A 25691-nucleotide genomic window follows, 5' to 3' on the forward strand; every position below is an offset into this window, starting at 1 on the left:
TTACATTTTCTTAAAATATCTCCTAGAACCAAAGATATAACAAAAACAGTCGGCCAAGGTACGAAAAGCACGCAAAGAAACCTTTATCCACCGCCTTGAATGCATTTTTTTAATTTTCTCTGATTTTTCAGGGAAACTCTCAGCCTAGAAGTGTGTATTACATATCAATGGTTTTGTTTCTTATTCTTCTTTACTGTGCTTTTTACATTTTCTTAAAATATCTCCTAGAACCAAAGATATAACAAAAACAGTCGGCCAAGGTACGAAAAGCACGCAAAGAAACCTTTATCCCCCTTGAATGCATTTTTTTCATTTTCACTGATTTTTCAGGGAAACTCTCAGCCTAGAAGTGTGTATTACATATCAATGGTTTTGTTTTTTATTCTTCTTTACTGTGCTTTTTACATTTTCTTAAAATATCTCCTAGAACCAAAGATATAACAAAAACAGTCGGCCAAGGTACGAAAAGCACGCAAAGAAACCTTTATCTCCCTTGAATGCATTTTTTTCATTTTCACTGATTTTTCAGGGAAACTCTCAGCCTAGAAGTGTGTATTACATATCAATGGTTTTGTTTTTTATTCTTCTTTACTGTGCTTTTTACATTTTCTTAAAATATCTCCTAGAACCAAAGATATAACAAAAACAGTCGGCCAAGGTACGAAAAGCACGCAAAAAAACCTTTGTTCACCGCCTTGAATGCATTTTCTTCATTTTCACTGATTTTTCAGGGAAACTCTTAGCCTAGAAGTGTGTATAACATATCAATGGTTTTGTTTCTTATTCTTCTTTACTGTGCTTTTTACATTTTTTTAAAATATCTCCTAGAACCAAAGATATAACAAAAACAGTCGGCCAAGGTACGAAAAGCACGCAAAGAAACCTTTATCCCCCTTGAATGCATTTTTTTCATTTTCACTGATTTTTCAGGGAAACTCTCAGCCTAGAAGTGTGTATTACATATCAATGGTTTTGTTTCTTATTCTTCTTTACTGTGCTTTTTACATTTTCTTAAAATATCTCCTAGAACCAAAGATATAACAAAAACAGTCGGCCAAGGTACGAAAAGCACTCAAAGAAACCTTTATCCCCCTTGAATGCATTTTTTTCATTTTCACTGATTTTTCAGGGAAACTCTTAGCCTAGAAGTGTGTATTACATATCAATGGTTTTGTTTCTTATTCTTCTTTACTGTGCTTTTTACATTTTCTTAAAATATCTCCTAGAACCAAAGATATAACAAAAACAGTCGGCCAAGGTACGAAAAGCACGCAAAGAAACCTTTATCCCCCTTGAATGCATTTTTTTCATTTTCACTGATTTTTCAGGGAAACTCTCAGCCTAGAAGTGTGTATTACATATCAATGGTTTTGTTTCTTATTCTTCTTTACTGTGCTTTTTACATTTTCTTAAAATATCTCCTAGAACCAAAGATATAACAAAAACAGTCGGCCAAGGTACGAAAAGCACGCAAAGAAACCTTTATCCACCGCCTTGAATGCATTTTTTTAATTTTCTCTGATTTTTCAGGGAAACTCTCAGCCTAGAAGTGTGTATTACATATCAATGGTTTTGTTTCTTATTCTTCTTTACTGTGCTTTTTACATTTTCTTAAAATATCTCCTAGAACCAAAGATATAACAAAAACAGTCGGCCAAGGTACGAAAAGCACGCAAAGAAACCTTTATCCCCCTTGAATGCATTTTTTTCATTTTCACTGATTTTTCAGGGAAACTCTCAGCCTAGAAGTGTGTATTACATATCAATGGTTTTGTTTTTTATTCTTCTTTACTGTGCTTTTTACATTTTCTTAAAATATCTCCTAGAACCAAAGATATAACAAAAACAGTCGGCCAAGGTACGAAAAGCACGCAAAGAAACCTTTATCTCCCTTGAATGCATTTTTTTCATTTTCACTGATTTTTCAGGGAAACTCTCAGCCTAGAAGTGTGTATTACATATCAATGGTTTTGTTTTTTATTCTTCTTTACTGTGCTTTTTACATTTTCTTAAAATATCTCCTAGAACCAAAGATATAACAAAAACAGTCGGCCAAGGTACGAAAAGCACGCAAAAAAACCTGTGTTCACCGCCTTGAATGCATTTTCTTCATTTTCACTGATTTTTCAGGGAAACTCTTAGCCTAGAAGTGTGTATAACATATCAATGGTTTTGTTTCTTATTCTTCTTTACTGTGCTTTTTACATTTTTTTAAAATATCTCCTAGAACCAAAGATATAACAAAAACAGTCGGCCAAGGTACGAAAAGCACGCAAAGAAACCTTTATCCCCCTTGAATGCATTTTTTTCATTTTCACTGATTTTTCAGGGAAACTCTCAGCCTAGAAGTGTGTATTACATATCAATGGTTTTGTTTCTTATTCTTCTTTACTGTGCTTTTTACATTTTCTTAAAATATCTCCTAGAACCAAAGATATAACAAAAACAGTCGGCCAAGGTACGAAAAGCACTCAAAGAAACCTTTATCCCCCTTGAATGCATTTTTTTCATTTTCACTGATTTTTCAGGGAAACTCTTAGCCTAGAAGTGTGTATTACATATCAATGGTTTTGTTTCTTATTCTTCTTTACTGTGCTTTTTACATTTTCTTAAAATATCTCCTAGAACCAAAGATATAACAAAAACAGTCGGCCAAGGTACGAAAAGCACGCAAAGAAACCTTTATCCCCCTTGAATGCATTTTTTTCATTTTCACTGATTTTTCAGGGAAACTCTCAGCCTAGAAGTGTGTATTACATATCAATGGTTTTGTTTCTTATTCTTCTTTACTGTGCTTTTTACATTTTCTTAAAATATCTCCTAGAACCAAAGATATAACAAAAACAGTCGGCCAAGGTACGAAAAGCACGCAAAGAAACCTTTATCCCCCTTGAATGCATTTTTTTCATTTTCACTGATTTTTCAGGGAAACTCTTAGCCTAGAAGTGTGTATTACATATCAATGGTTTTGTTTCTTATTCTTCTTTACTGTGCTTTTTACATTTTCTTAAAATATCTCCTAGAACCAAAGATATAACAAAAACAGTCGGCCAAGGTACGAAAAGCACGCAAAGAAACCTTTATCCCCCTTGAATGCATTTTTTTCATTTTCACTGATTTTTCAGGGAAACTCTCAGCCTAGAAGTGTGTATTACATATCAATGGTTTTGTTTCTTATTCTTCTTTACTGTGCTTTTTACATTTTCTTAAAATATCTCCTAGAACCAAAGATATAACAAAAACAGTCGGCCAAGGTACGAAAAGCACGCAAAGAAACCTTTATCCCCCTTGAATGCATTTTTTTAATTTTCACTGATTTTTCAGGGAAACTCTTATCCTAGAAGTGTGTATTACATATTAATGGTTTTGTTTCTTATTCTTCTTTACTGTGCTTTTTACATTTTCTTAAAATATCTCCTAGAACCAAAGATATAACAAAAACAGTCGGCCAAGGTACGAAAAGCACGCAAAGAAACCTTTATCCCCCTTGAATGCATTTTTTTCATTTTCACTGATTTTTCAGGGAAACTCTCAGCCTAGAAGTGTGTATTACATATCAATGGTTTTGTTTCTTATTCTTCTTTACTGTGCTTTTTACATTTTCTTAAAATATCTCCTAGAACCAAAGATATAACAAAAACAGTCGGCCAAGGTACGAAAAGCACGCAAAGAAACCTTTATCCCCCTTGAATGCATTTTTTTCATTTTCACTGATTTTTCAGGGAAACTCTCAGCCTAGAAGTGTGTATTACATATCAATGGTTTTGTTTCTTATTCTTCTTTACTGTGCTTTTTACATTTTCTTAAAATATCTCCTAGAACCAAAGATATAACAAAAACAGTCGGCCAAGGTACGAAAAGCACGCAAAGAAACCTTTATCCCCCTTGAATGCATTTTTTTTCATTTTCACTGATTTTTCAGGGAAACTCTCAGCCTAGAAGTGTGTATTACATATCAATGGTTTTGTTTCTTATTCTTCTTTACTGTGCTTTTTACATTTTCTTAAAATATCTCCTAGAACCAAAGATATAACAAAAACAGTCGGCCAAGGTACGAAAAGCACGCAAAGAAACCTTTATCCCCCTTGAATGCATTTTTTTTAATTTTCACTGATTTTTCAGGGAAACTCTTAGCCTAGAAGTGTGTATTACATATCAATGGTTTTGTTTCTTATTCTTCTTTACTGTGCTTTTTACATTTTCTTAAAATATCTCCTAGAACCAAAGATATAACAAAAACAGTCGGCCAAGGTACGAAAAGCACGCAAAGAAACCTTTATCCCCCTTGAATGCATTTTTTTCATTTTCACTGATTTTTCAGGGAAACTCTCAGCCTAGAAGTGTGTATTACATATCAATGGTTTTGTTTCTTATTCTTCTTTACTGTGCTTTTTACATTTTCTTAAAATATCTCCTAGAACCAAAGATATAACAAAAACAGTCGGCCAAGGTACGAAAAGCACGCAAAAAAACCTTTATCCCCCTTGAATGCATTTTTTTCATTTTCACTGATTTTTCAGGGAAACTCTCAGCCTAGAAGTGTGTATTACATATCAATGGTTTTGTTTCTTATTCTTCTTTACTGTGCTTTTTACATTTTCTTAAAATATCTCCTAGAACCAAAGATATAACAAAAACAGTCGGCCAAGGTACGAAAAGCACGCAAAGAAACCTTTATCCCCCTTGAATGCATTTTTTTCATTTTCACTGATTTTTCAGGGAAACTCTCAGCCTAGAAGTGTGTATTACATATCAATGGTTTTGTTTCTTATTCTTCTTTACTGTGCTTTTTACATTTTCTTAAAATATCTCCTAGAACCAAAGATATAACAAAAACAGTCGGCCAAGGTACGAAAAGCACGCAAAGAAACCTTTATCCCCCTTGAATGCATTTTTTTCATTTTCACTGATTTTTCAGGGAAACTCTCAGCCTAGAAGTGTGTATTACATATCAATGGTTTTGTTTCTTATTCTTCTTTACTGTGCTTTTTACATTTTCTTAAAATATCTCCTAGAACCAAAGATATAACAAAACCAGTCGGCCAAGGTACGAAAAGCACGCAAAGAAACCTTTATCCCCCTTGAATGCATTTTTTTCATTTTCACTGATTTTTCAGGGAAACTCTCAGCCTAGAAGTGTGTATTACATATCAATGGTTTTGTTTCTTATTCTTCTTTACTGTGCTTTTTACATTTTCTTAAAATATCTCCTAGAACCAAAGATATAACAAAAACAGTCGGCCAAGGTACGAAAAGCACGCAAAGAAACCTTTATCCCCCTTGAATGCATTTTTTTCATTTTCACTGATTTTTCAGGGAAACTCTTAGCCTAGAAGTGTGTATTACATATCAATGGTTTTGTTTCTTATTCTTCTTTACTGTGCTTTTTACATTTTCTTAAAATATCTCCTAGAACCAAAGATATAACAAAAACAGTCGGCCAAGGTACGAAAAGCACGCAAAGAAACCTTTATCCCCCTTGAATGCATTTTTTTCATTTTCACTGATTTTTCAGGGAAACTCTCAGCCTAGAAGTGTGTATTACATATCAATGGTTTTGTTTCTTATTCTTCTTTACTGTGCTTTTTACATTTTCTTAAAATATCTCCTAGAACCAAAGATATAACAAAAACAGTCGGCCAAGGTACGAAAAGCACGCAAAGAAACCTTTATCCCCCTTGAATGCATTTTTTTCATTTTCACTGATTTTTCAGGGAAACTCTTAGCCTAGAAGTGTGTATTACATATCAATGGTTTTGTTTCTTATTCTTCTTTACTGTGCTTTTTACATTTTCTTAAAATATCTCCTAGAACCAAAGATATAACAAAAACAGTCGGCCAAGGTACGAAAAGCACGCAAAGAAACCTTTATCCCCCTTGAATGCATTTTTTTCATTTTCACTGATTTTTCAGGGAAACTCTCAGCCTAGAAGTGTGTATTACATATCAATGGTTTTGTTTCTTATTCTTCTTTACTGTGCTTTTTACATTTTCTTAAAATATCTCCTAGAACCAAAGATATAACAAAAACAGTCGGCCAAGGTACGAAAAGCACGCAAAGAAACCTTTATCCCCCTTGAATGCATTTTTTTGATTTTCACTAATTTTTCAGGGAAACTCTCAGCCTAGAAGTGTGTATTACATATCAATGGTTTTGTTTCTTATTCTTCTTTACTGTGCTTTTTACATTTTCTTAAAATATCTCCTAGAACCAAAGATATAACAAAAACAGTCGGCCAAGGTACGAAAAGCACGCAAAGAAACCTTTATCCCCCTTGAATGCATTTTTTTCATTTTCACTGATTTTTCAGGGAAACTCTCAGCCTAGAAGTGTGTATTACATATTAATGGTTTTGTTTCTTATTCTTCTTTACTGTGCTTTTTACATTTTCTTAAAATATCTCCTAGAACCAAAGATATAACAAAAACAGTCGGCCAAGGTACGAAAAGCACACAAAGAAACCTTTATCCCCCCTGAATGCATTTTTTTCATTTTCACTGATTTTTCAGGGAAACTCTCAGCCTAGAAGTGTGTATTACATATCAATGGTTTTGTTTCTTATTCTTCTTTACTGTGCTTTTTACATTTTCTTAAAATATCTCCTAGAACCAAAGATATAACAAAAACAGTCGGCCAAGGTACGAAAAGCACGCAAAGAAACCTTTATCCCCCTTGAATGCATTTTTTTCATTTTCACTGATTTTTCAGGGAAACTCTCAGCCTAGAAGTGTGTATTACATATCAATGGTTTTGTTTCTTATTCTTCTTTACTGTGCTTTTTACATTTTCTTAAAATATCTCCTAGAACCAAAGATATAACAAAAACAGTCGGCCAAGGTACGAAAAGCACGCAAAGAAACCTTTATCCCCCTTGAATGCATTTTTTTCATTTTCACTGATTTTTCAGGGAAACTCTCAGCCTAGAAGTGTGTATTACATATCAATGGTTTTGTTTCTTATTCTTCTTTACTGTGCTTTTTACATTTTCTTAAAATATCTCCTAGAACCAAAGATATAACAAAAACAGTCGGCCAAGGTACGAAAAGCACGCAAAGAAACCTTTATCCCCCTTGAATGCATTTTTTTCATTTTCACTGATTTTTCAGGGAAACTCTTAGCCTAGAAGTGTGTATTACATATCAATGGTTTTGTTTCTTATTCTTCTTTACTGTGCTTTTTACATTTTCTTAAAATATCTCCTAGAACCAAAGATATAACAAAAACAGTCGGCCAAGGTACGAAAAGCACTCAAAGAAACCTTTATCCACCGCCTTGAATGCATTTTTTTCATTTTCACTGATTTTTCAGGGAAACTCTTAGCCTAGAAGTGTGTATTACATATCAATGGTTTTGTTTCTTATTCTTCTTTACTGTGCTTTTTACATTTTCTTAAAATATCTCCTAGAACCAAAGATATAACAAAAACAGTCGGCCAAGGTACGAAGAGCACGCAAAGAAACCTTTATCCCCCTTGAATGCATTTTTTTCTTTTTCACTGATTTTTCAGGGAAACTCTCAGCTTAGAAGTGCGTATTACATATCAATGGTTTTGTTTTTTATTCTTCTTTACTGTGCTTTTTACATTTTCTTAAAATATCTCCTAGAACCAAAGATATAACAAAAACAGTCGGCCAAGGTACGAAGAGCACACAAAGAAACCTTTATCCCCCTTGAATGCATTTTTTTCATTTTCGCTGATTTTTCAGGGAAACTCTCAGCCTAGAAGTGTGTATTACATATCAATGGTTTTGTTTCTTATTCTTCTTTACTGTGCTTTTTACATTTTCTTAAAATATCTCCTAGAACCAAAGATATAACCAAAACAGTCGGCCAAGGTACGAAAAGCACGCAAAAAAACCTTTGTTCACCGCCTTGAATGCATTTTCTTCATTTTCACTGATTTTTCAGGGAAACTCTTAGCCTAGAAGTGTGTATTACATATCAATGGTTTTGTTTCTTATTCTTCTTTACTGTGCTTTTTACATTTTCTTAAAATATCTCCTAGAACCAAAGATATAACAAAAACAGTCGGCCAAGGTACGAAAAGCACGCAAAGAAACCTTTATCCCCCTTGAATGCATTTTTTTCATTTTCACTGATTTTTCAGGGAAACTCTCAGCCTAGAAGTGTGTATTACATATCAATGGTTTTGTTTCTTATTCTTCTTTACTGTGCTTTTTACATTTTCTTAAAATATCTCCTAGAACCAAAGATATAACAAAAACAGTCGGCCAAGGTACGAAAAGCACGCAAAGAAACCTTTATCCCCCTTGAATGCATTTTTTTCATTTTCACTGATTTTTCAGGGAAACTCTTAGCCTAGAAGTGTGTATTACATATCAATGGTTTTGTTTCTTATTCTTCTTTACTGTGCTTTTTACATTTTCTTAAAATATCTCCTAGAACCAAAGATATAACAAAAACAGTCGGCCAAGGTACGAAAAGCACGCAAAGAAACCTTTATCCACCGCCTTGAATGCATTTTTTTCATTTTCACTGATTTTTCAGGGAAACTCTTAGCCTAGAAGTGTGTATTACATATCAATGGTTTTGTTTCTTATTCTTCTTTACTGTGCTTTTTACATTTTCTTAAAATATCTCCTAGAACCAAAGATATAACAAAAACAGTCGGCCAAGGTACGAAGAGCACGCAAAGAAACCTTTATCCCCCTTGAATGCATTTTTTTCTTTTTCACTGATTTTTCAGGGAAACTCTCAGCTTAGAAGTGTGTATTACATATCAATGGTTTTGTTTTTTATTCTTCTTTACTGTGCTTTTTACATTTTCTTAAAATATCTCCTAGAACCAAAGATATAACAAAAACAGTCGGCCAAGGTACGAAGAGCACGCAAAGAAACCTTTATCCCCCTTGAATGCATTTTTTTCTTTTTCACTGATTTTTCAGGGAAACTCTCAGCTTAGAAGTGTGTATTACATATCAATGGTTTTGTTTTTTATTCTTCTTTACTGTGCTTTTTACATTTTCTTAAAATATCTCCTAGAACCAAAGATATAACAAAAACAGTCGGCCAAGGTACGAAAAGCACGCAAAGAAACCTTTATCCCCCTTGAATGCATTTTTTTCATTTTCGCTGATTTTTCAGGGAAACTCTCAGCCTAGAAGTGTGTATTACATATCAATGGTTTTGTTTCTTATTCTTCTTTACTGTGCTTTTTACATTTTCTTAAAATATCTCCTAGAACCAAAGATATAACAAAAACAGTCGGCCAAGGTACGAAGAGCACGCAAAGAAACCTTTATCCCCCTTGAATGCATTTTTTTCTTTTTCACTGATTTTTCAGGGAAACTCTCAGCTTAGAAGTGCGTATTACATATCAATGGTTTTGTTTTTTATTCTTCTTTACTGTGCTTTTTACATTTTCTTAAAATATCTCCTAGAACCAAAGATATAACAAAAACAGTCGGCCAAGGTACGAAGAGCACGCAAAGAAACCTTTATCCCCCTTGAATGCATTTTTTTCATTTTCACTGATTTTTCAGGGAAACTCTCAGCCTAGAAGTGTGTATTACATATCAATGGTTTTGTTTCTTATTCTTCTTTACTGTGCTTTTTACATTTTCTTAAAATATCTCCTAGAACCAAAGATATAACAAAAACAGTCGGCCAAGGTACGAAAAGCACGCAAAGAAACCTTTATCCCCCTTGAATGCATTTTTTTCATTTTCACTGATTTTTCAGGGAAACTCTCAGCCTAGAAGTGTGTATTACATATCAATGGTTTTGTTTCTTATTCTTCTTTACTGTGCTTTTTACATTTTCTTAAAATATCTCCTAGAACCAAAGATATAACAAAAACAGTCGGCCAAGGTACGAAAAGCACGCAAAGAAACCTTTATCCCCCTTGAATGCATTTTTTTCATTTTCACTGATTTTTCAGGGAAACTCTTAGCCTAGAAGTGTGTATTACATATCAATGGTTTTGTTTCTTATTCTTCTTTACTGTGCTTTTTACATTTTCTTAAAATATCTCCTAGAACCAAAGATATAACAAAAACAGTCGGCCAAGGTACGAAAAGCACGCAAAGAAACCTTTATCCACCGCCTTGAATGCATTTTTTTCATTTTCACTGATTTTTCAGGGAAACTCTTAGCCTAGAAGTGTGTATTACATATCAATGGTTTTGTTTCTTATTCTTCTTTACTGTGCTTTTTACATTTTCTTAAAATATCTCCTAGAACCAAAGATATAACAAAAACAGTCGGCCAAGGTACGAAGAGCACACAAAGAAACCTTTATCCCCCTTGAATGCATTTTTTTCATTTTCGCTGATTTTTCAGGGAAACTCTCAGCTTAGAAGTGTGTATTACATATCAATGGTTTTGTTTTTTATTCTTCTTTACTGTGCTTTTTACATTTTCTTAAAATATCTCCTAGAACCAAAGATATAACAAAAACAGTCGGCCAAGGTACGAAGAGCACACAAAGAAACCTTTATCCCCCTTGAATGCATTTTTTTCATTTTCGCTGATTTTTCAGGGAAACTCTCAGCCTAGAAGTGTGTATTACATATCAATGGTTTTGTTTCTTATTCTTCTTTACTGTGCTTTTTACATTTTCTTAAAATATCTCCTAGAACCAAAGATATAACAAAAACAGTCGGCCAAGGTACGAAAAGCACGCAAAGAAACCTTTATCCCCCTTGAATGCATTTTTTTCATTTTCACTGATTTTTCAGGGAAACTCTCAGCCTAGAAGTGTGTATAACATATCAATGGTTTTGTTTCTTATTCTTCTTTACTGTGCTTTTTACATTTTCTTAAAATATCTCCTAGAACCAAAGATATAACAAAAACAGTCGGCCAAGGTACGAAAAGCACGCAAAGAAACCTTTATCCCCCTTGAATGCATTTTTTTCATTTTCACTGATTTTTCAGGGAAACTCTCAGCCTAGAAGTGTGTATAACATATCAATGGTTTTGTTTCTTATTCTTCTTTACTGTGCTTTTTACATTTTCTTAAAATATCTCCTAGAACCAAAGATATAACAAAAACAGTCGGCCAAGGTACGAAGAGCACACAAAGAAACCTTTATCCCCCTTGAATGCATTTTTTTCATTTTCGCTGATTTTTCAGGGAAACTCTCAGCCTAGAAGTGTGTATTACATATCAATGGTTTTGTTTCTTATTCTTCTTTACTGTGCTTTTTACATTTTCTTAAAATATCTCCTAGAACCAAAGATATAACAAAAACAGTCGGCCAAGGTACGAAGAGCACACAAAGAAACCTTTACCCCCCTTGAATGCATTTTTTTCATTTTCGCTGATTTTTCAGGGAAACTCTCAGCCTAGAAGTGTGTATTACATATCAATGGTTTTGTTTCCTATTCTTCTTTACTGTGCTTTTTACATTTTCTTAAAATATCTCCTAGAACCAAAGATATAACAAAAACAGTCGGCCAAGGTACGAAAAGCACGCAAAGAAACCTTTATCCCCCTTGAATGCATTTTTTTCATTTTCACTGATTTTTCAGGGAAACTCTCAGCCTAGAAGTGTGTATAACATATCAATGGTTTTGTTTCTTATTCTTCTTTACTGTGCTTTTTACATTTTCTTAAAATATCTCCTAGAACCAAAGATATAACCAAAACAGTCGGCCAAGGTACGAAAAGCACGCAAAAAAACCTTTGTTCACCGCCTTGAATGCATTTTCTTCATTTTCACTGATTTTTCAGGGAAACTCTTAGCCTAGAAGTGTGTATTACATATCAATGGTTTTGTTTCTTATTCTTCTTTACTGTGCTTTTTACATTTTCTTAAAATATCTCCTAGAACCAAAGATATAACAAAAACAGTCGGCCAAGGTACGAAAAGCACGCAAAGAAACCTTTATCCACCGCCTTGAATGCATTTTTTTGATTTTCACTGATTTTTCAGGGAAACTCTTAGCCTAGAAGTGTGTATTACATATCAATGGTTTTGTTTCTTATTCTTCTTTACTGTGCTTTTTACATTTTCTTAAAATATCTCCTAGAACCAAAGATATAACAAAAACAGTCGGCCAAGCTACGAAAAGCACGCAAAGAAACCTTTATCCCCCTTGAATGCATTTTCTTCATTTTCACTGATTTTTCAGGGAAACTCTTAGCCTAGAAGTGTGTATTACATATCAATGGTTTTGTTTTTTATTCTTCTTTACTGTGCTTTTTACATTTTCTTAAAATATCTCCTAGAACCAAAGATATAACAAAAACAGTCGGCCAAGGTACGAAAAGCACACAAAGAAACCTTTATCCACCGCCTTGAATGCATTTTTTTGATTTTCACTGATTTTTCAGGGAAACTCTCAGCCTAGAAGTGTGTATTACATATCAATGGTTTTGTTTTTTATTCTTCTTTACTGTGCTCTTTACATTTTCTTAAAATATCTCCTAGAACCAAAGATATAACAAAAACAGTCGGCCAAGGTACGAAGAGCACGCAAAGAAACCTTTATCCACCGCCTTGAATGCATTTTTTTGATTTTCACTGATTTTTCAGGGAAACTCTTAGCCTAGAAGTGTGTATTACATATCAATGGTTTTGTTTCTTATTATTCTTTACTGTGCTTTTTACATTTTCTTAAAATATCTCCTAGAACCATAGATATAACAAAAACAGTCGGCCAAGGTACGAAAAGCACTCAAAGAAACCTTTATCCCCCTTGAATGCATTTTTTTCATTTTCACTGATTTTTCAGGGAAACTCTTAGCCTAGAAGTGTGTATTACATATCAATGGTTTTGTTTCTTATTCTTCTTTACTGTGCTTTTTACATTTTCTTAAAATATCTCCTAGAACCAAAGATATAACAAAAACAGTCGGCCAAGGTACGAAGAGCACGCAAAGAAACCTTTATCCCCCTTGAATGCATTTTTTTCATTTTCGCTGATTTTTCAGGGAAACTCTCAGCCTAGAAGTGTGTATTACATATCAATGGTTTTGTTTCTTATTCTTCTTTACTGTGCTTTTTACATTTTCTTAAAATATCTCCTAGAACCAAAGATATAACAAAAACAGTCGGCCAAGGTACGAAAAGCACGCAAAGAAACCTTTATCCCCCTTGAATGCATTTTTTTCATTTTCACTGATTTTTCAGGGAAACTCTCAGCCTAGAAGTGTGTATAACATATCAATGGTTTTGTTTCTTATTCTTCTTTACTGTGCTTTTTACATTTTCTTAAAATATCTCCTAGAACCAAAGATATAACCAAAACAGTCGGCCAAGGTACGAAAAGCACGCAAAGAAACCTTTATCCCCCTTGAATGCATTTTTTTCATTTTCACTGATTTTTCAGGGAAACTCTTAGCCTAGAAGTGTGTATTACATATCAATGGTTTTGTTTCTTATTCTTCTTTACTGTGCTTTTTACATTTTCTTAAAATATCTCCTAGAACCAAAGATATAACAAAAACAGTCGGCCAAGGTACGAAAAGCACGCAAAGAAACCTTTATCCCCCTTGAATGCATTTTTTTGATTTTCACTAATTTTTCAGGGAAACTCTTAGCCTAGAAGTGTGTATTACATATCAATGGTTTTGTTTCTTATTCTTCTTTACTGTGCTTTTTACATTTTCTTAAAATATCTCCTAGAACCAAAGATATAACAAAAACAGTCGGCCAAGGTACGAAAAGCACGCAAAGAAACCTTTATCCCCCTTGAATGCATTTTTTTCATTTTCACTGATTTTTCAGGGAAACTCTCAGCCTAGAAGTGTGTATTACATATCAATGGTTTTGTTTCTTATTCTTCTTTACTGTGCTTTTTACATTTTCTTAAAATATCTCCTAGAACCAAAGATATAACAAAAACAGTCGGCCAAGGTACGAAAAGCACGCAAAGAAACCTTTATCCCCCTTGAATGCATTTTTTTAATTTTCACTGATTTTTCAGGGAAACTCTTATCCTAGAAGTGTGTATTACATATTAATGGTTTTGTTTCTTATTCTTCTTTACTGTGCTTTTTACATTTTCTTAAAATATCTCCTAGAACCAAAGATATAACAAAAACAGTCGGCCAAGGTACGAAAAGCACGCAAAGAAACCTTTATCCCCCTTGAATGCATTTTTTTCATTTTCACTGATTTTTCAGGGAAACTCTCAGCCTAGAAGTGTGTATTACATATCAATGGTTTTGTTTCTTATTCTTCTTTACTGTGCTTTTTACATTTTCTTAAAATATCTCCTAGAACCAAAGATATAACAAAAACAGTCGGCCAAGGTACGAAAAGCACGCAAAGAAACCTTTATCCCCCTTGAATGCATTTTTTTCATTTTCACTGATTTTTCAGAGAAACTCTCAGCCTAGAAGTGTGTATTACATATCAATGGTTTTGTTTCTTATTCTTCTTTACTGTGCTTTTTACATTTTCTTAAAATATCTCCTAGAACCAAAGATATAACAAAAACAGTCGGCCAAGGTACGAAAAGCACGCAAAGAAACCTTTATCCCCCTTGAATGCATTTTTTTGATTTTCACTGATTTTTCAGGGAAACTCTCAGCCTAGAAGTGTGTATTACATATCAATGGTTTTGTTTCTTATTCTTCTTTACTGTGCTTTTTACATTTTCGTAAAATATCTACTAGAACCAAAGATATAACAAAAACAGTCGGCAAAGGTACGAAAAACACGCAAAGAAACCTTTATCCCCCTTGAATGCATTTTTTTGATTTTCACTGATTTTTCAGGGAAACTCTCAGCCTAGAAGTGTGTATTACATATCAATGGTTTTGTTTCTTATTATTCTTTACTGTGCTTTTTACATTTTCTTAAAATATCTCCTAGAACCAAAGATATAACAAAAACAGTCGGCCAAGGTACGAAGAGCACGCAAAGAAACCTTTATCCACCGCCTTGAATGCATTTTTTTGATTTTCACTGATTTTTCAGGGAAACTCTCAGCCTAGAAGTGTGTATTACATATCAATGGTTTTGTTTCTTATTATTCTTTACTGTGCTTTTTACATTTTCTTAAAATATCTCCTAGAACCAAAGATATAACAAAAACAGTCGGCCAAGGTACGAAGAGCACGCAAAGAAACCTTTATCCCCCTTGAATGCATTCTTTTCATTTTCACTGATTTTTCAGGGAAACTCTTAGCCTAGAAGTGTGTATTACATATCAATGGTTTTGTTTCTTATTCTTCTTTACTGTGCTTTTTACATTTTCTTAAAATATCTCCTAGAACCAAAGATATAACAAAAACAGTCGGCAAAGGTACGAAGAGCACGCAAAGAAACCTTTATCCACCGCCTTGAATGCATATTTTTGATTTTCACTGATTTTTCAGGGAAACTCTCAGCCTAGAAGTGTGTATTACATATCAATGGTTTTGTTTCTTATTCTTCTTTACTGTGCTTTTTACATTTTCTTAAAATATTTCCTAGAACCAAAGATATAACAAAAACAGTCGGCCAAGGTACGAAGAGCACGCAAAGAAACCTTTATCCACCGCCTTGAATGCATTTTTTTGATTTTCACTGATTTTTCAGGGAAACTCTTAGCCTAGAAGTGTGTATTACATATCAATGGTTTTGTTTCTTATTCTTCTTTACTGTGCTTTTTACATTTTCTTAAAATATCTCCTAGAACCAAAGATATAACAAAAACAGTCGGCCAAGGTACGAAAAGTACGCAAAGAAACCTTTATCCCCCTTGAATGCATTTTTTTCATTTTCACTGAATTTTCAGGGAAACTCTCAGCCTAGATATGTGTATTACATATCAATGGTTTTGTTTCTTATTCTTCTTTACTGTGCTTTTTACATTTTCTTAAAATATCTCCTAGAACCAAAGATATAACAAAAACAGTCGGCCAAGGTACGAAAAGCACGCAAAGAAACCTTTATCCCCCTTGAATGCATTTTTTTCATTTTCACTGATTTTTCAGGGAAACTCTCAGCCTAGAAGTGTGTATTACATATCAATGGTTTTGTTTCTTATTCTTCTTTACTGTGCTTTTTACATTTTCTTAAAATATCTCCTAGAACCAAAGATATAACAAAAACAGTCGGCCAAGGTACGAAAAGCACGCAAAGAAACCTTTATCCCCCTTGAATGCATTTTTTTCATTTTCACTGATTTTTCAGGGAAACTCTCAGCCTAGAAGTGTGTATTACATATCAATGGTTTTGTTTCTTATTCTTCTTTACTGTGCTTTTTACATTTTCTTAAAATATCTCCTAGAACCAAAGATATAACAAAAACAGTCGGCCAAGGTACGAAAAGCACGCAAAGAAACCTTTATCCCCCTTGAATGCATTTTTTTCATTTTCACTGATTTTTCAGGGAAACTCTCAGCCTAGAAGTGTGTATTACATATCAATGGTTTTGTTTCTTATTCTTCTTTACTGTGCTTTTTACATTTTCTTAAAATATCTCCTAGAACCAAAGATATAACAAAAACAGTCGGCCAAGGTACGAAAAGCACGCAAAGAAACCTTTATCCCCCTTGAATGCATTTTTTTCATTTTCACTGATTTTTCAGGGAAACTCAGCCTAGAAGTGTGTATTACATATCAATGGTTTTGTTTCTTATTCTTCTTTACTGTGCTTTTTACATTTTCTTAAAATATCTCCTAGAACCAAAGATATAACAAAAACAGTCGGCCAAGGTACGAAAAGCACGCAAAGAAACCTTTATCCCCCTTGAATGCATTTTTTTCATTTTCACTGATTTTTCAGGGAAACTCTCAGCCTAGAAGTGTGTATTACATATCAATGGTTTTGTTTCTTATTCTTCTTTACTGTGCTTTTTACATTTTCGTAAAATATCTACTAGAACCAAAGATATAACAAAAACAGTCGGCAAAGGTACGAAAAACACGCAAAGAAACTTTTATCCCCCTTGAATGCATTTTTTTGATTTTCACTGATTTTTCAGGGAAACTCTCAGCCTAGAAGTGTGTATTACATATCAATGGTTTTGTTTCTTATTATTCTTTACTGTGCTTTTTACATTTTCTTAAAATATCTCCTAGAACCAAAGATATAACAAAAACAGTCGGCCAAGGTACGAAGAGCACGCAAAGAAACCTTTATCCACCGCCTTGAATGCATTTTTTTGATTTTCACTGATTTTTCAGGGAAACTCTCAGCCTAGAAGTGTGTATTACATATCAATGGTTTTGTTTCTTATTATTCTTTACTGTGCTTTTTACATTTTCTTAAAATATCTCCTAGAACCAAAGATATAACAAAAACAGTCGGCCAAGGTACGAAGAGCACGCAAAGAAACCTTTATCCCCCTTGAATGCATTCTTTTCATTTTCACTGATTTTTCAGGGAAACTCTTAGCCTAGAAGTGTGTATTACATATCAATGGTTTTGTTTCTTATTCTTCTTTACTGTGCTTTTTACATTTTCTTAAAATATCTCCTAGAACCAAAGATATAACAAAAACAGTCGGCAAAGGTACGAAGAGCACGCAAAGAAACCTTTATCCACCGCCTTGAATGCATTTTTTTGATTTTCACTGATTTTTCAGGGAAACTCTCAGCCTAGAAGTGTGTATTACATATCAATGGTTTTGTTTCTTATTCTTCTTTACTGTGCTTTTTACATTTTCTTAAAATATCTCCTAGAACCAAAGATATAACAAAAACAGTCGGCAAAGGTACGAAGAGCACGCAAAGAAACCTTTATCCCCCTTGAATGCATTTTTTTCATTTTCACTGATTTTTCAGGGAAACTCTCAGCCTAGAAGTGTGTATTACATATCAATGGTTTTGTTTCTTATTCTTCTTTACTGTGCTTTTTACATTTTCTTAAAATATCTCCTAGAACCAAAGATATAACAAAAACAGTCGGCCAAGGTACGAAAAGTACGCAAAGAAACCTTTATCCCCCTTGAATGCATTTTTTTCATTTTCACTGAATTTTCAGGGAAACTCTCAGCCTAGATATGTGTATTACATATCAATGGTTTTGTTTCTTATTATTCTTTACTGTGCTTTTTACATTTTCTTAAAATATCTCCTAGAACCAAAGATATAACAAAAACAGTCGGCCAAGGTACGAAAAGCACGCAAAGAAACCTTTATCCCCCTTGAATGCATTTTTTCATTTTCACTGATTTTTCAGGGAAACTCTCAGCCTAGAAGTGTGTATTACATATCACTGGTTTTGTTTTTTATTCTTCTTTACTGTGCTTTTTACATTTTCTTAAAATATCTCCTAAAACCAAAGATATAACAAAAACAGTCGGCCAAGGTACGAAAAGCACGCAAAGAAACCTTTATCCCCCTTGAATGCATTTTTTCATTTTCACTGATTTTTCAGGGAAACTCTTAGCCTAGAAGTGTGTATTATATATCAATGGTTTTGTTTTTTATTCTTCTTTACTGTGCTTTTTACATTTTCTTAAAATATCTCCTAGAACCAAAGATATAACAAAAACAGTCGGCCAACACATCAACAATTTTCATGATATCTCGACTGGGCTACCTGGCAAAAAGTGTACAGATTATGTGTTATAAGTTTCAAATCAATCTGTCCAATAGTTTTTACGGTACTGAATAGGCACCGACTTTGAAAACGATGATGGATTTGTCAAACCGGGTTCGTCGCTTGAAGTTTTTTGAATTGTACTTGAAACTATCGACTTTTATGTATGACTTTTATATTTTATGAAATTACGTCCATGGCATCCAGTGTAGAGTCGCGTGTCTGCAAATGCATGAGGAGGCGCGACCTTTCAAAAATCAATATCTTTATCAGTTTGGCTTCGATTGTTCTCAAAAGTTTACACACAATATTCTTGAAAGAACGAGACTTTAGAAGCGATTGACGCACGTGAAAAAAGAAAGGTGTGAAGGGAGTTACCGCCGAAAGATATTTTTTTAATTGATTAGTATAAGTTTCTTTTTCGAAGAAAAAAAAAACACATACTCTAATGATAGAAAATGGTTCCGACCCGTTAAGAGAATGCGTTGTGTACTCATTTTTTTCCCCTTCTCCCCCTCTCTCGCTCCAGATGTTGACTGTGGCCCGCTGCCACCGATCGAGCACGGTGGCATCATCCTATCGGAGCAGCGCACCAGCTACGGCGTGCAGGCGCTCTACACCTGCCACGAGAACTACACACTGATTGGCCACGAAAACCGGACGTGCGAATCGGGCGGTTGGTCCGGCCAGCAGCCCAAGTGTCTGGTGGACTGGTGCCCGGAACCACCGGCCATCCAGGGTGGTCGGCGGCAGGTGTCGGGACGGCGGGCCGGTTCGACCGCGCTCTACACCTGCGACCACGGGTTCGTGCTGCTCGGCGAACCGGTCCTGTCGTGCGGGCTCGGTGGCAACTGGACCGGCCGTGTACCGGTGTGCCGGTTCGTCGACTGTGGCATGCCGGCCCGGCCCGACCGGGGCAACCTGCTGCTGGTGAACGACTCCACCACGGTCGGGTCGGCCGTCCGGTACTTTTGCGACGACGACTACTGGCTGGTTGGGCCGCAGGAGCTGCACTGCACCAAGGATGGCAAATGGTCCGGCAGTGCGCCCGTCTGTGAGCGTAAGTAACCACACGCACACACCCCTAAATCGTTCTAACCCCCCCCCCCCCCCCCCGCCCCACCATATGTCTCTGTTTTCGTTCCTCTTCGGGCAGTGATTACCTGCGAGACACCGCACGTACCACCGGGCTCGTACGTCATCGGGTACGACTACAACATTCACTCGTCGATTCAGTACCACTGCGATCCGGGCCATCTGCTGCGTGGTGAGGACACGCTGACGTGCCTGGAATCGGGCCAGTGGAGTGGTGAAGCGCCCGACTGTGAGTACGTGGACTGTGGCCCGCTCACACCGAGCCCATTCGGTTCCCATCGGTACCTACAGAACGCAACCTACCTCGGCTCGGAAGTGCAGTACTTCTGCAGCAGTTCGCACCGGTTGGCCGGGCCCAGCCGGCGCACCTGCCTCGAGACGGGCCTGTGGAGCGAAAGTGCACCACGGTGCGAGGAGATCCGGTGTGCCGAACCAACGCTCACCCCCCACAGTTTCCTCAGTGTGACCGGGAACGATCGGATGTACGGCCGGACGTTGATCCGCACCTCCGACACGGCAGCCACGGGCGGTGTCCAGACGTACAAGGTCGGCGCGCTGGCCAAGTATCGGTGCGAGCGGGGCTACAAGATTGTCGGTGAGGCGCTCATCACGTGCGAAGAGAATGGACACTGGAGTGGCGAAATACCGGAGTGTGTCTGTAAGTGTGTACCGTGCCGTGCCGTGCCCCGGCGTGCCATCGTTGACCTTCATTTGTTGCTTTCTGTTCCACTTCGACGCAGATGTGGACTGCGAAACACCGGTCGGTATCGCCAACGGGAAGGTGACGCTGGCGACGAATGCGACGTACTACGGGGCGGCCGCACTGTACGAGTGCGAGGGCAACTACAAGCTGGACGGTGTGTCACGTCGGCTCTGTCTGGAGGATGGTACGTGGAGCCACGAGCCACCGCGCTGCGCTGAGATCACCTGCACCGAGCTGAACGTCACCGAGGCCGTCCTGGTGCACTACGGTGGTAGTAGCCGGCGTGTTGGTGGGCGGGCCGAGTTTAGCTGTGCGAAGGGCCGGTACCTGGTCGGCAACGGTACCCGGGCGTGCCTGCCGACTGGCCAGTGGTCCGGCCGTAGTCCCGTCTGCAAACGTAAGTACTCGGGGGGTCCCCTTTCGTTCGTTTTTTTTTTGTCGAATTGTAGCGCGTTCTTTTCGGGTAGTTGAAGATTTTCTACACACCCGCTTTCCAACGCTTCTTTACCATCTGCGAGATAGTAACTTGCACGCAGTTTTTTTTGCTTTCAAAATTTCTTTGGTTTCTCGTAAGCCAATCACTCAAGCAATACATTTTTAACAGGATTCTTTTGATTGTCGTTGGTTAGAGATATTAGCATTTAGAACATTTTGTAACTACGAACTACCACGAAAGAACTAAATATCCATTATCGATGTTAATTAGTGTTTTATGGAGGAGAGGGGGCTTCGGTAATTTCTGCCTTAAAAATAAGGCTCGCTTTTGGAGATTTTTTATGACGTATCCGTCCCCGGTACTTTTTCAAGTGTATGGCATATTAAACTGCAACTGTTGAAGAATATTCAATTGTGCTTTGGTGAAGATTTATTGAAAACTTCATCCATGACATCAAATTTAGGCAGTCGTGTCTTCGAAAAGATATTTTTTACGGTGCCCATCGTAGCTGCGTGATGGGTGATCAGAAAAGTACAAATTGATACTTACTTGAAAGATGATAAGTTCATCTAGGTAGCCCCGTTGACGTTTTTGTTGATATTCCCATTTTTCGATTATTGGCAGATTTTTTGAAACGAAAAAGTGATGCTTTTTTGGCATTTTGCCTAGAAACACTATTTTTGGCGATTTGTTTAAAAAAAAGTATCCACAATTTTCATAAAATCTCAACGGGGCTACCTGGTAAAGAGTGTACAGTTGATGTGTTAAAAGTTCCGAATCAATCGGTCCAGTAGTTTTTACGCTGGGCACCAACTTTTAAAACGTTGCTTCTGGGGAAACGCTCTTCAAAGTAACAAGCTGCATGGAGGCGCATGTATGAAACGCGGACTTTCAAAAATCTGTAGCTTTGTCAGTTTTTCCTCGATTGATCCAAAACTTTTACACAACACTCTTGAAAGGATCAGCTTTTAGGGGAAAATGTTAAAAACATGTGTCACAAATAAAAATTAAATACCGAAGACCCCCCATTAAGTAAGACATTTGCATTGTGCATTAACTTCAAGTCGACTGAATGTCTTCTGTGTCAGGCCAATTAGTTCACGAAAGTTGGGAGCACTTCCCTAACCCGCTGTTCGCTCGCTCGCTCGCTTCTCACACTCGCATTCCCTTTGCAGTGATCGATTGTGGACGGCCGGCGGACATCGAGAATGGGCGAGTGATCGTCGTGAACGAGTCAACCGTGTACGGTGGGTCGGCCGAGTATCACTGTGTGCCGCACTTCAACCGGATCGGTCCCTACTTGCGCAAGTGCATGGACGATGGCAAGTGGAGCGGCGAGGAACCGCGCTGCGAGCGTAAGTGTCCGAGCACGCGTCACGCGCCCAGTACTACCCACTAACCTTCTTCTTCTGCTGCTTCTTCTTCTGCTTCTGCTTCTTCTTCTTCTTCTTTTTCTTCTTCTTCTTTTTCTTCTTCTTCTTCTTCTTATTTGTTCAGTGATCGTGAACGATGCACAGGAAACGACCAGCCTCGGTACCGGCATCGCGATCGGTGCCGCCATCATCGTCATCCTGCTGATCCTGATCGGTGTCCTGTTTCTGCACCGCAACAAGGCACGCCCGGTGAAAAACACCGAGAACGTGCAGGCAGCCGAGCACAAGGAGGACCAGAATGCGGCCGTCATGTCGTACTCGAGCCTCGAGAACGGGCGCCATACGTTCGATTTGACCAACCGGGGTGGCGGACTGGTTACGTTCAACACGTTCCAGTCTGGTGGTGGTGGTGGTGGTGGTGGTGGTGGTGCTCACCCACCGCCACCCAGCCAGCTGTCGCACGGTGGCTATCATCCCAACGGAAGCAGCAACAATAACAACAACAACAACAACAACAACAACAACACTCTCAGGAGTAACCATCCCGGAAGTGGTACCGCTGATGGTGGTGGTGGTGGTGGTGGTGGTGGCAGCGGGGGCGAGAACATCTATGACCAAATACCGAGCGAACAGTTCTACGATGCGCCGTACGAGATGCGCACCAACGAGGAGGTGTATGAGCCGGAACCGACCGGTCGTGGTAACGTCATCACGATCAACGGTGTCAGCGTCCGGTGAGCCGTCGAAAGGGGCACCCAGGTTGAAAGGGCGCAGTGACAGGGAAAGGGGTGGTAGGGGATAGGGGAGGTAGATAAAACACCCTTTCCACCCACTAGTTCCTTCCGTGCGATGCCTTCACCCCGTGGCTCGCACGGAACCATATTATTCCATCTCCATCCACCAATGCACCCTCCCGGGGGCCAGCCAGCGAACCTGGAGTCAGCGCAGTCCATTCCGTCCGTTCGGATCGGAATGCACCGGGTGAGTGGGTGTGGGGAGGCGGCGGCGGCACAGTGTCCGCCACGTGTATGTGATTATTGAGGAGGCAGAAAGGCAGGCAGGGCCATTTTAGAAAGCGTGGGACAGGGGGTGGGGGTGGGGGGGGGGGGGCTGATCGATCCAGCATCTAAGGGCAACCCTTGTGATTAATTGTGAAGAGAAACGCAAACTTGCTCTGCCACCTACCGCTACCGCCTCTATCGCCCTAGGTCGTAGTTTTTACTCGTATGATATTCCCTGTCCTTTGAAAGAAAGAAAAGAGAGAAAAAAACAACCCCCGTCCTCCGCTTTGTACATAACCTTATGACCAATTGTTGCAGTAGCGAAACTGGGCGAACGAACAAACCAGCGGCAAACAACCAATGCTCGCCCCCGGTTTGCGTTCGTTTCATGCCCCAGACAGAGCTACACACCAGCAACGTAACGTACGTAAACGTAACTAATTCGCGACGGCTGCGACCGACGACCAATAACAAAGAAAGATTGAATCTAGCTATTGTACAAAAAAAAAACCACACGCTTCTTGTATCATTTTCACATTTATAAGCGCAAACCATTTTCGGTCGTCGCGCTCGCCTAAAGGGGAGCGTTCACGTACAAGTTCTTCCTACATGTTGCAGAGTCCTTCCAGCTCCAACTGCAACAGAGCTGCTGCTACTACCACCGGCTACGCAGGATTACCGTGCGATTGGTGCGATTATCATCAACGATTTATTTCGTAAAAGGTTTGACCATCCTGATTTCAGAAGCTCCTTTTACAATCGGATTTCTCCATACTTATATTTTCACTTGTCCATTAAAAACATTCCCATTTTTTCACATTGCAACGCGTATTGCAACGCAACGAAATATTCCGCGCGCAGGATCGTAATTTTCGCTCGAAAGAAATCATAAATCTGCTTGCTACAGGATCATCAGTGGGAGATCTACACTTGGAAGGCGTACAACCAGGTAGGATGGGAAAGAAAAGCGCTCTAGAACCGTTAAAATCCAGCGGAAAACCCGCTCAACTCTTTTCCGCGCGAAGGATCGAAGAATGCGCTCGAAAGAAATCATAATGCTGCGTGCTACAGGATCATCAGTGGGTGGCCTACACTTGGAAGGCGTACAACCAGGTAGGATGGGAAAGAAAAGCGCTCTAGAACCGTTGAAATCCAGCGGAAAACCCGCTCAACTCTTTTCCGCGCGAAGGATCGAAGAATGCGCTCGAAAGAAATCATAATGCTGCGTGCTACAGGATCATCAGTGGGTGGCCTACACTTGGAAGGCGTACAAACAGGTAGGATGGGAAAGAAAAGCGCTCTAGAACCGGTAAAATCCAGCGGAAAAGCCGCTCAACTCTTTTCCGCGCGCAGGATCGAAGAATGCGCTCGAAAGAAATCATAATGCTGCGTGCTACAGGATCATCAGTGGGTGATCTACACTTGGAAAGCGTACAACCAGGTAGGATGGGAAAGAAAAGCGCTCTAGAACCGTTAAAATCCAGTGGAAAACCCGCTCAACTCTTTTCCGCGCGCAGGATCGAAGATTGCGCTCGAAAGAAATCATAATGCTGCGTGCTACAGGATCATCAGTGGGTGATCTACACTTGGAAAGTGTACAACCATGTAGGATGGGAAAGAAAAGCGCTCTAGAACCGTTAAAATCCAGTGGAAAACCCGCTCAACTCTTTTCCGCGCGCAGGATCGAAGATTGCGCTCGAAAGAAATCATAATGCTGCGTGCTACAGGATCATCAGTGGGTGATCTACACTTGGAAAGTGTACAACCATGTAGGATGGGAAAGAAAAGCGCTCTAGAACCGTTAAAATCCAGCGGAAAACCCGCTCAACTCTTTTCCGCGCGCAGGATCGAAGATTGCGCTCGAAAGAAATCATAATGCTGCGTGCTACAGGATCATCAGTGGGTGATCTACACTTGGAAAGTGTTCAACCATGTAGGATGGGAAAGAAAAGTGTACAACCAGGTAGGATGGGAAAGAAAAACGCCCTAGAACCGTTGCAATCCAGCGGAAAATGCTTGGAATTGGATCAAAATTATTTTCGCGCAGGCTCAAAAACGGCCGAAAAACCGGCAAAACCGGGAGCAAACCGGATTTCTACTAGGGCAACATACTACCAGCGCAGGTGGATGCGTTTTTTCTTTGGCGGCAGCGCCATCTAGTGAGAACAGGTTAGGTGCCTCAGATAGGTTGGTGTCTCGGATAGATATTCGACCACCGCTAGATGGCGCTCATTCCAAGCGTGTAGCCGCATCCACCTGCGCTGGTAGTATGTTGCCCTAGTAGAAATCCGGTTTGCTGCCGGTTTTGTCGGTTTTGCTGCCGTTTTTGAGCCTGCGCGAAAATAATTTTGATCCAATTCCAAGCATTTTCCGCTGGATTGCAACGGTTCTAGGGCGTTTTTCTTTCCCATCCTACCTGGTTGTACGCCTTCCAAGTGTAGCCCACCCACCGATCATCCTGTGGCACGCAGCATTATGATTTCTTTCCCTTTTTTCGCGAGCAATAAAGGACGAAGAAAGGAAGCATCTCGACCGTAACGCATAACTTATGGAGGGCGTGCTTCGCGCGCTGCGCAGCCACGAAACAACAACGCACGTCTGTGTAGTGTTTATTCGAATAAACACGGGTTGG

At 38.4% G+C, this 25691-nt stretch overlaps 1 protein-coding gene across 2 annotated transcripts in view; it reads left to right on the top strand.

The window, feature by feature from the left end:
• LOC126569084 (sushi, von Willebrand factor type A, EGF and pentraxin domain-containing protein 1) overlaps positions 1 to 23134 on the top strand; it is a 56415-nt gene extending 33281 nt beyond the window's left edge. For both annotated transcript variants that reach the window (XM_050225900.1, XM_050225910.1), the window contains exons 7-11: positions 18981 to 19511; positions 19608 to 20204; positions 20287 to 20646; positions 21861 to 22040; positions 22183 to 23134. In XM_050225900.1, the coding sequence (XP_050081857.1) occupies positions 18981 to 19511; positions 19608 to 20204; positions 20287 to 20646; positions 21861 to 22040; positions 22183 to 22796 (2282 nt within the window). In that variant the 3' untranslated portion in view covers positions 22797 to 23134. The remainder of the gene's footprint in view (positions 1 to 18980; positions 19512 to 19607; positions 20205 to 20286; positions 20647 to 21860; positions 22041 to 22182) is intronic.
• Positions 23135 to 25691: the final 2557 nt, after the last annotated feature.

This window comes from Anopheles aquasalis, chromosome X, assembly GCF_943734665.1.
Source record: "Anopheles aquasalis chromosome X, idAnoAquaMG_Q_19, whole genome shotgun sequence".
Taxonomy (NCBI): Eukaryota; Metazoa; Arthropoda; class Insecta; order Diptera; family Culicidae; genus Anopheles; species Anopheles aquasalis.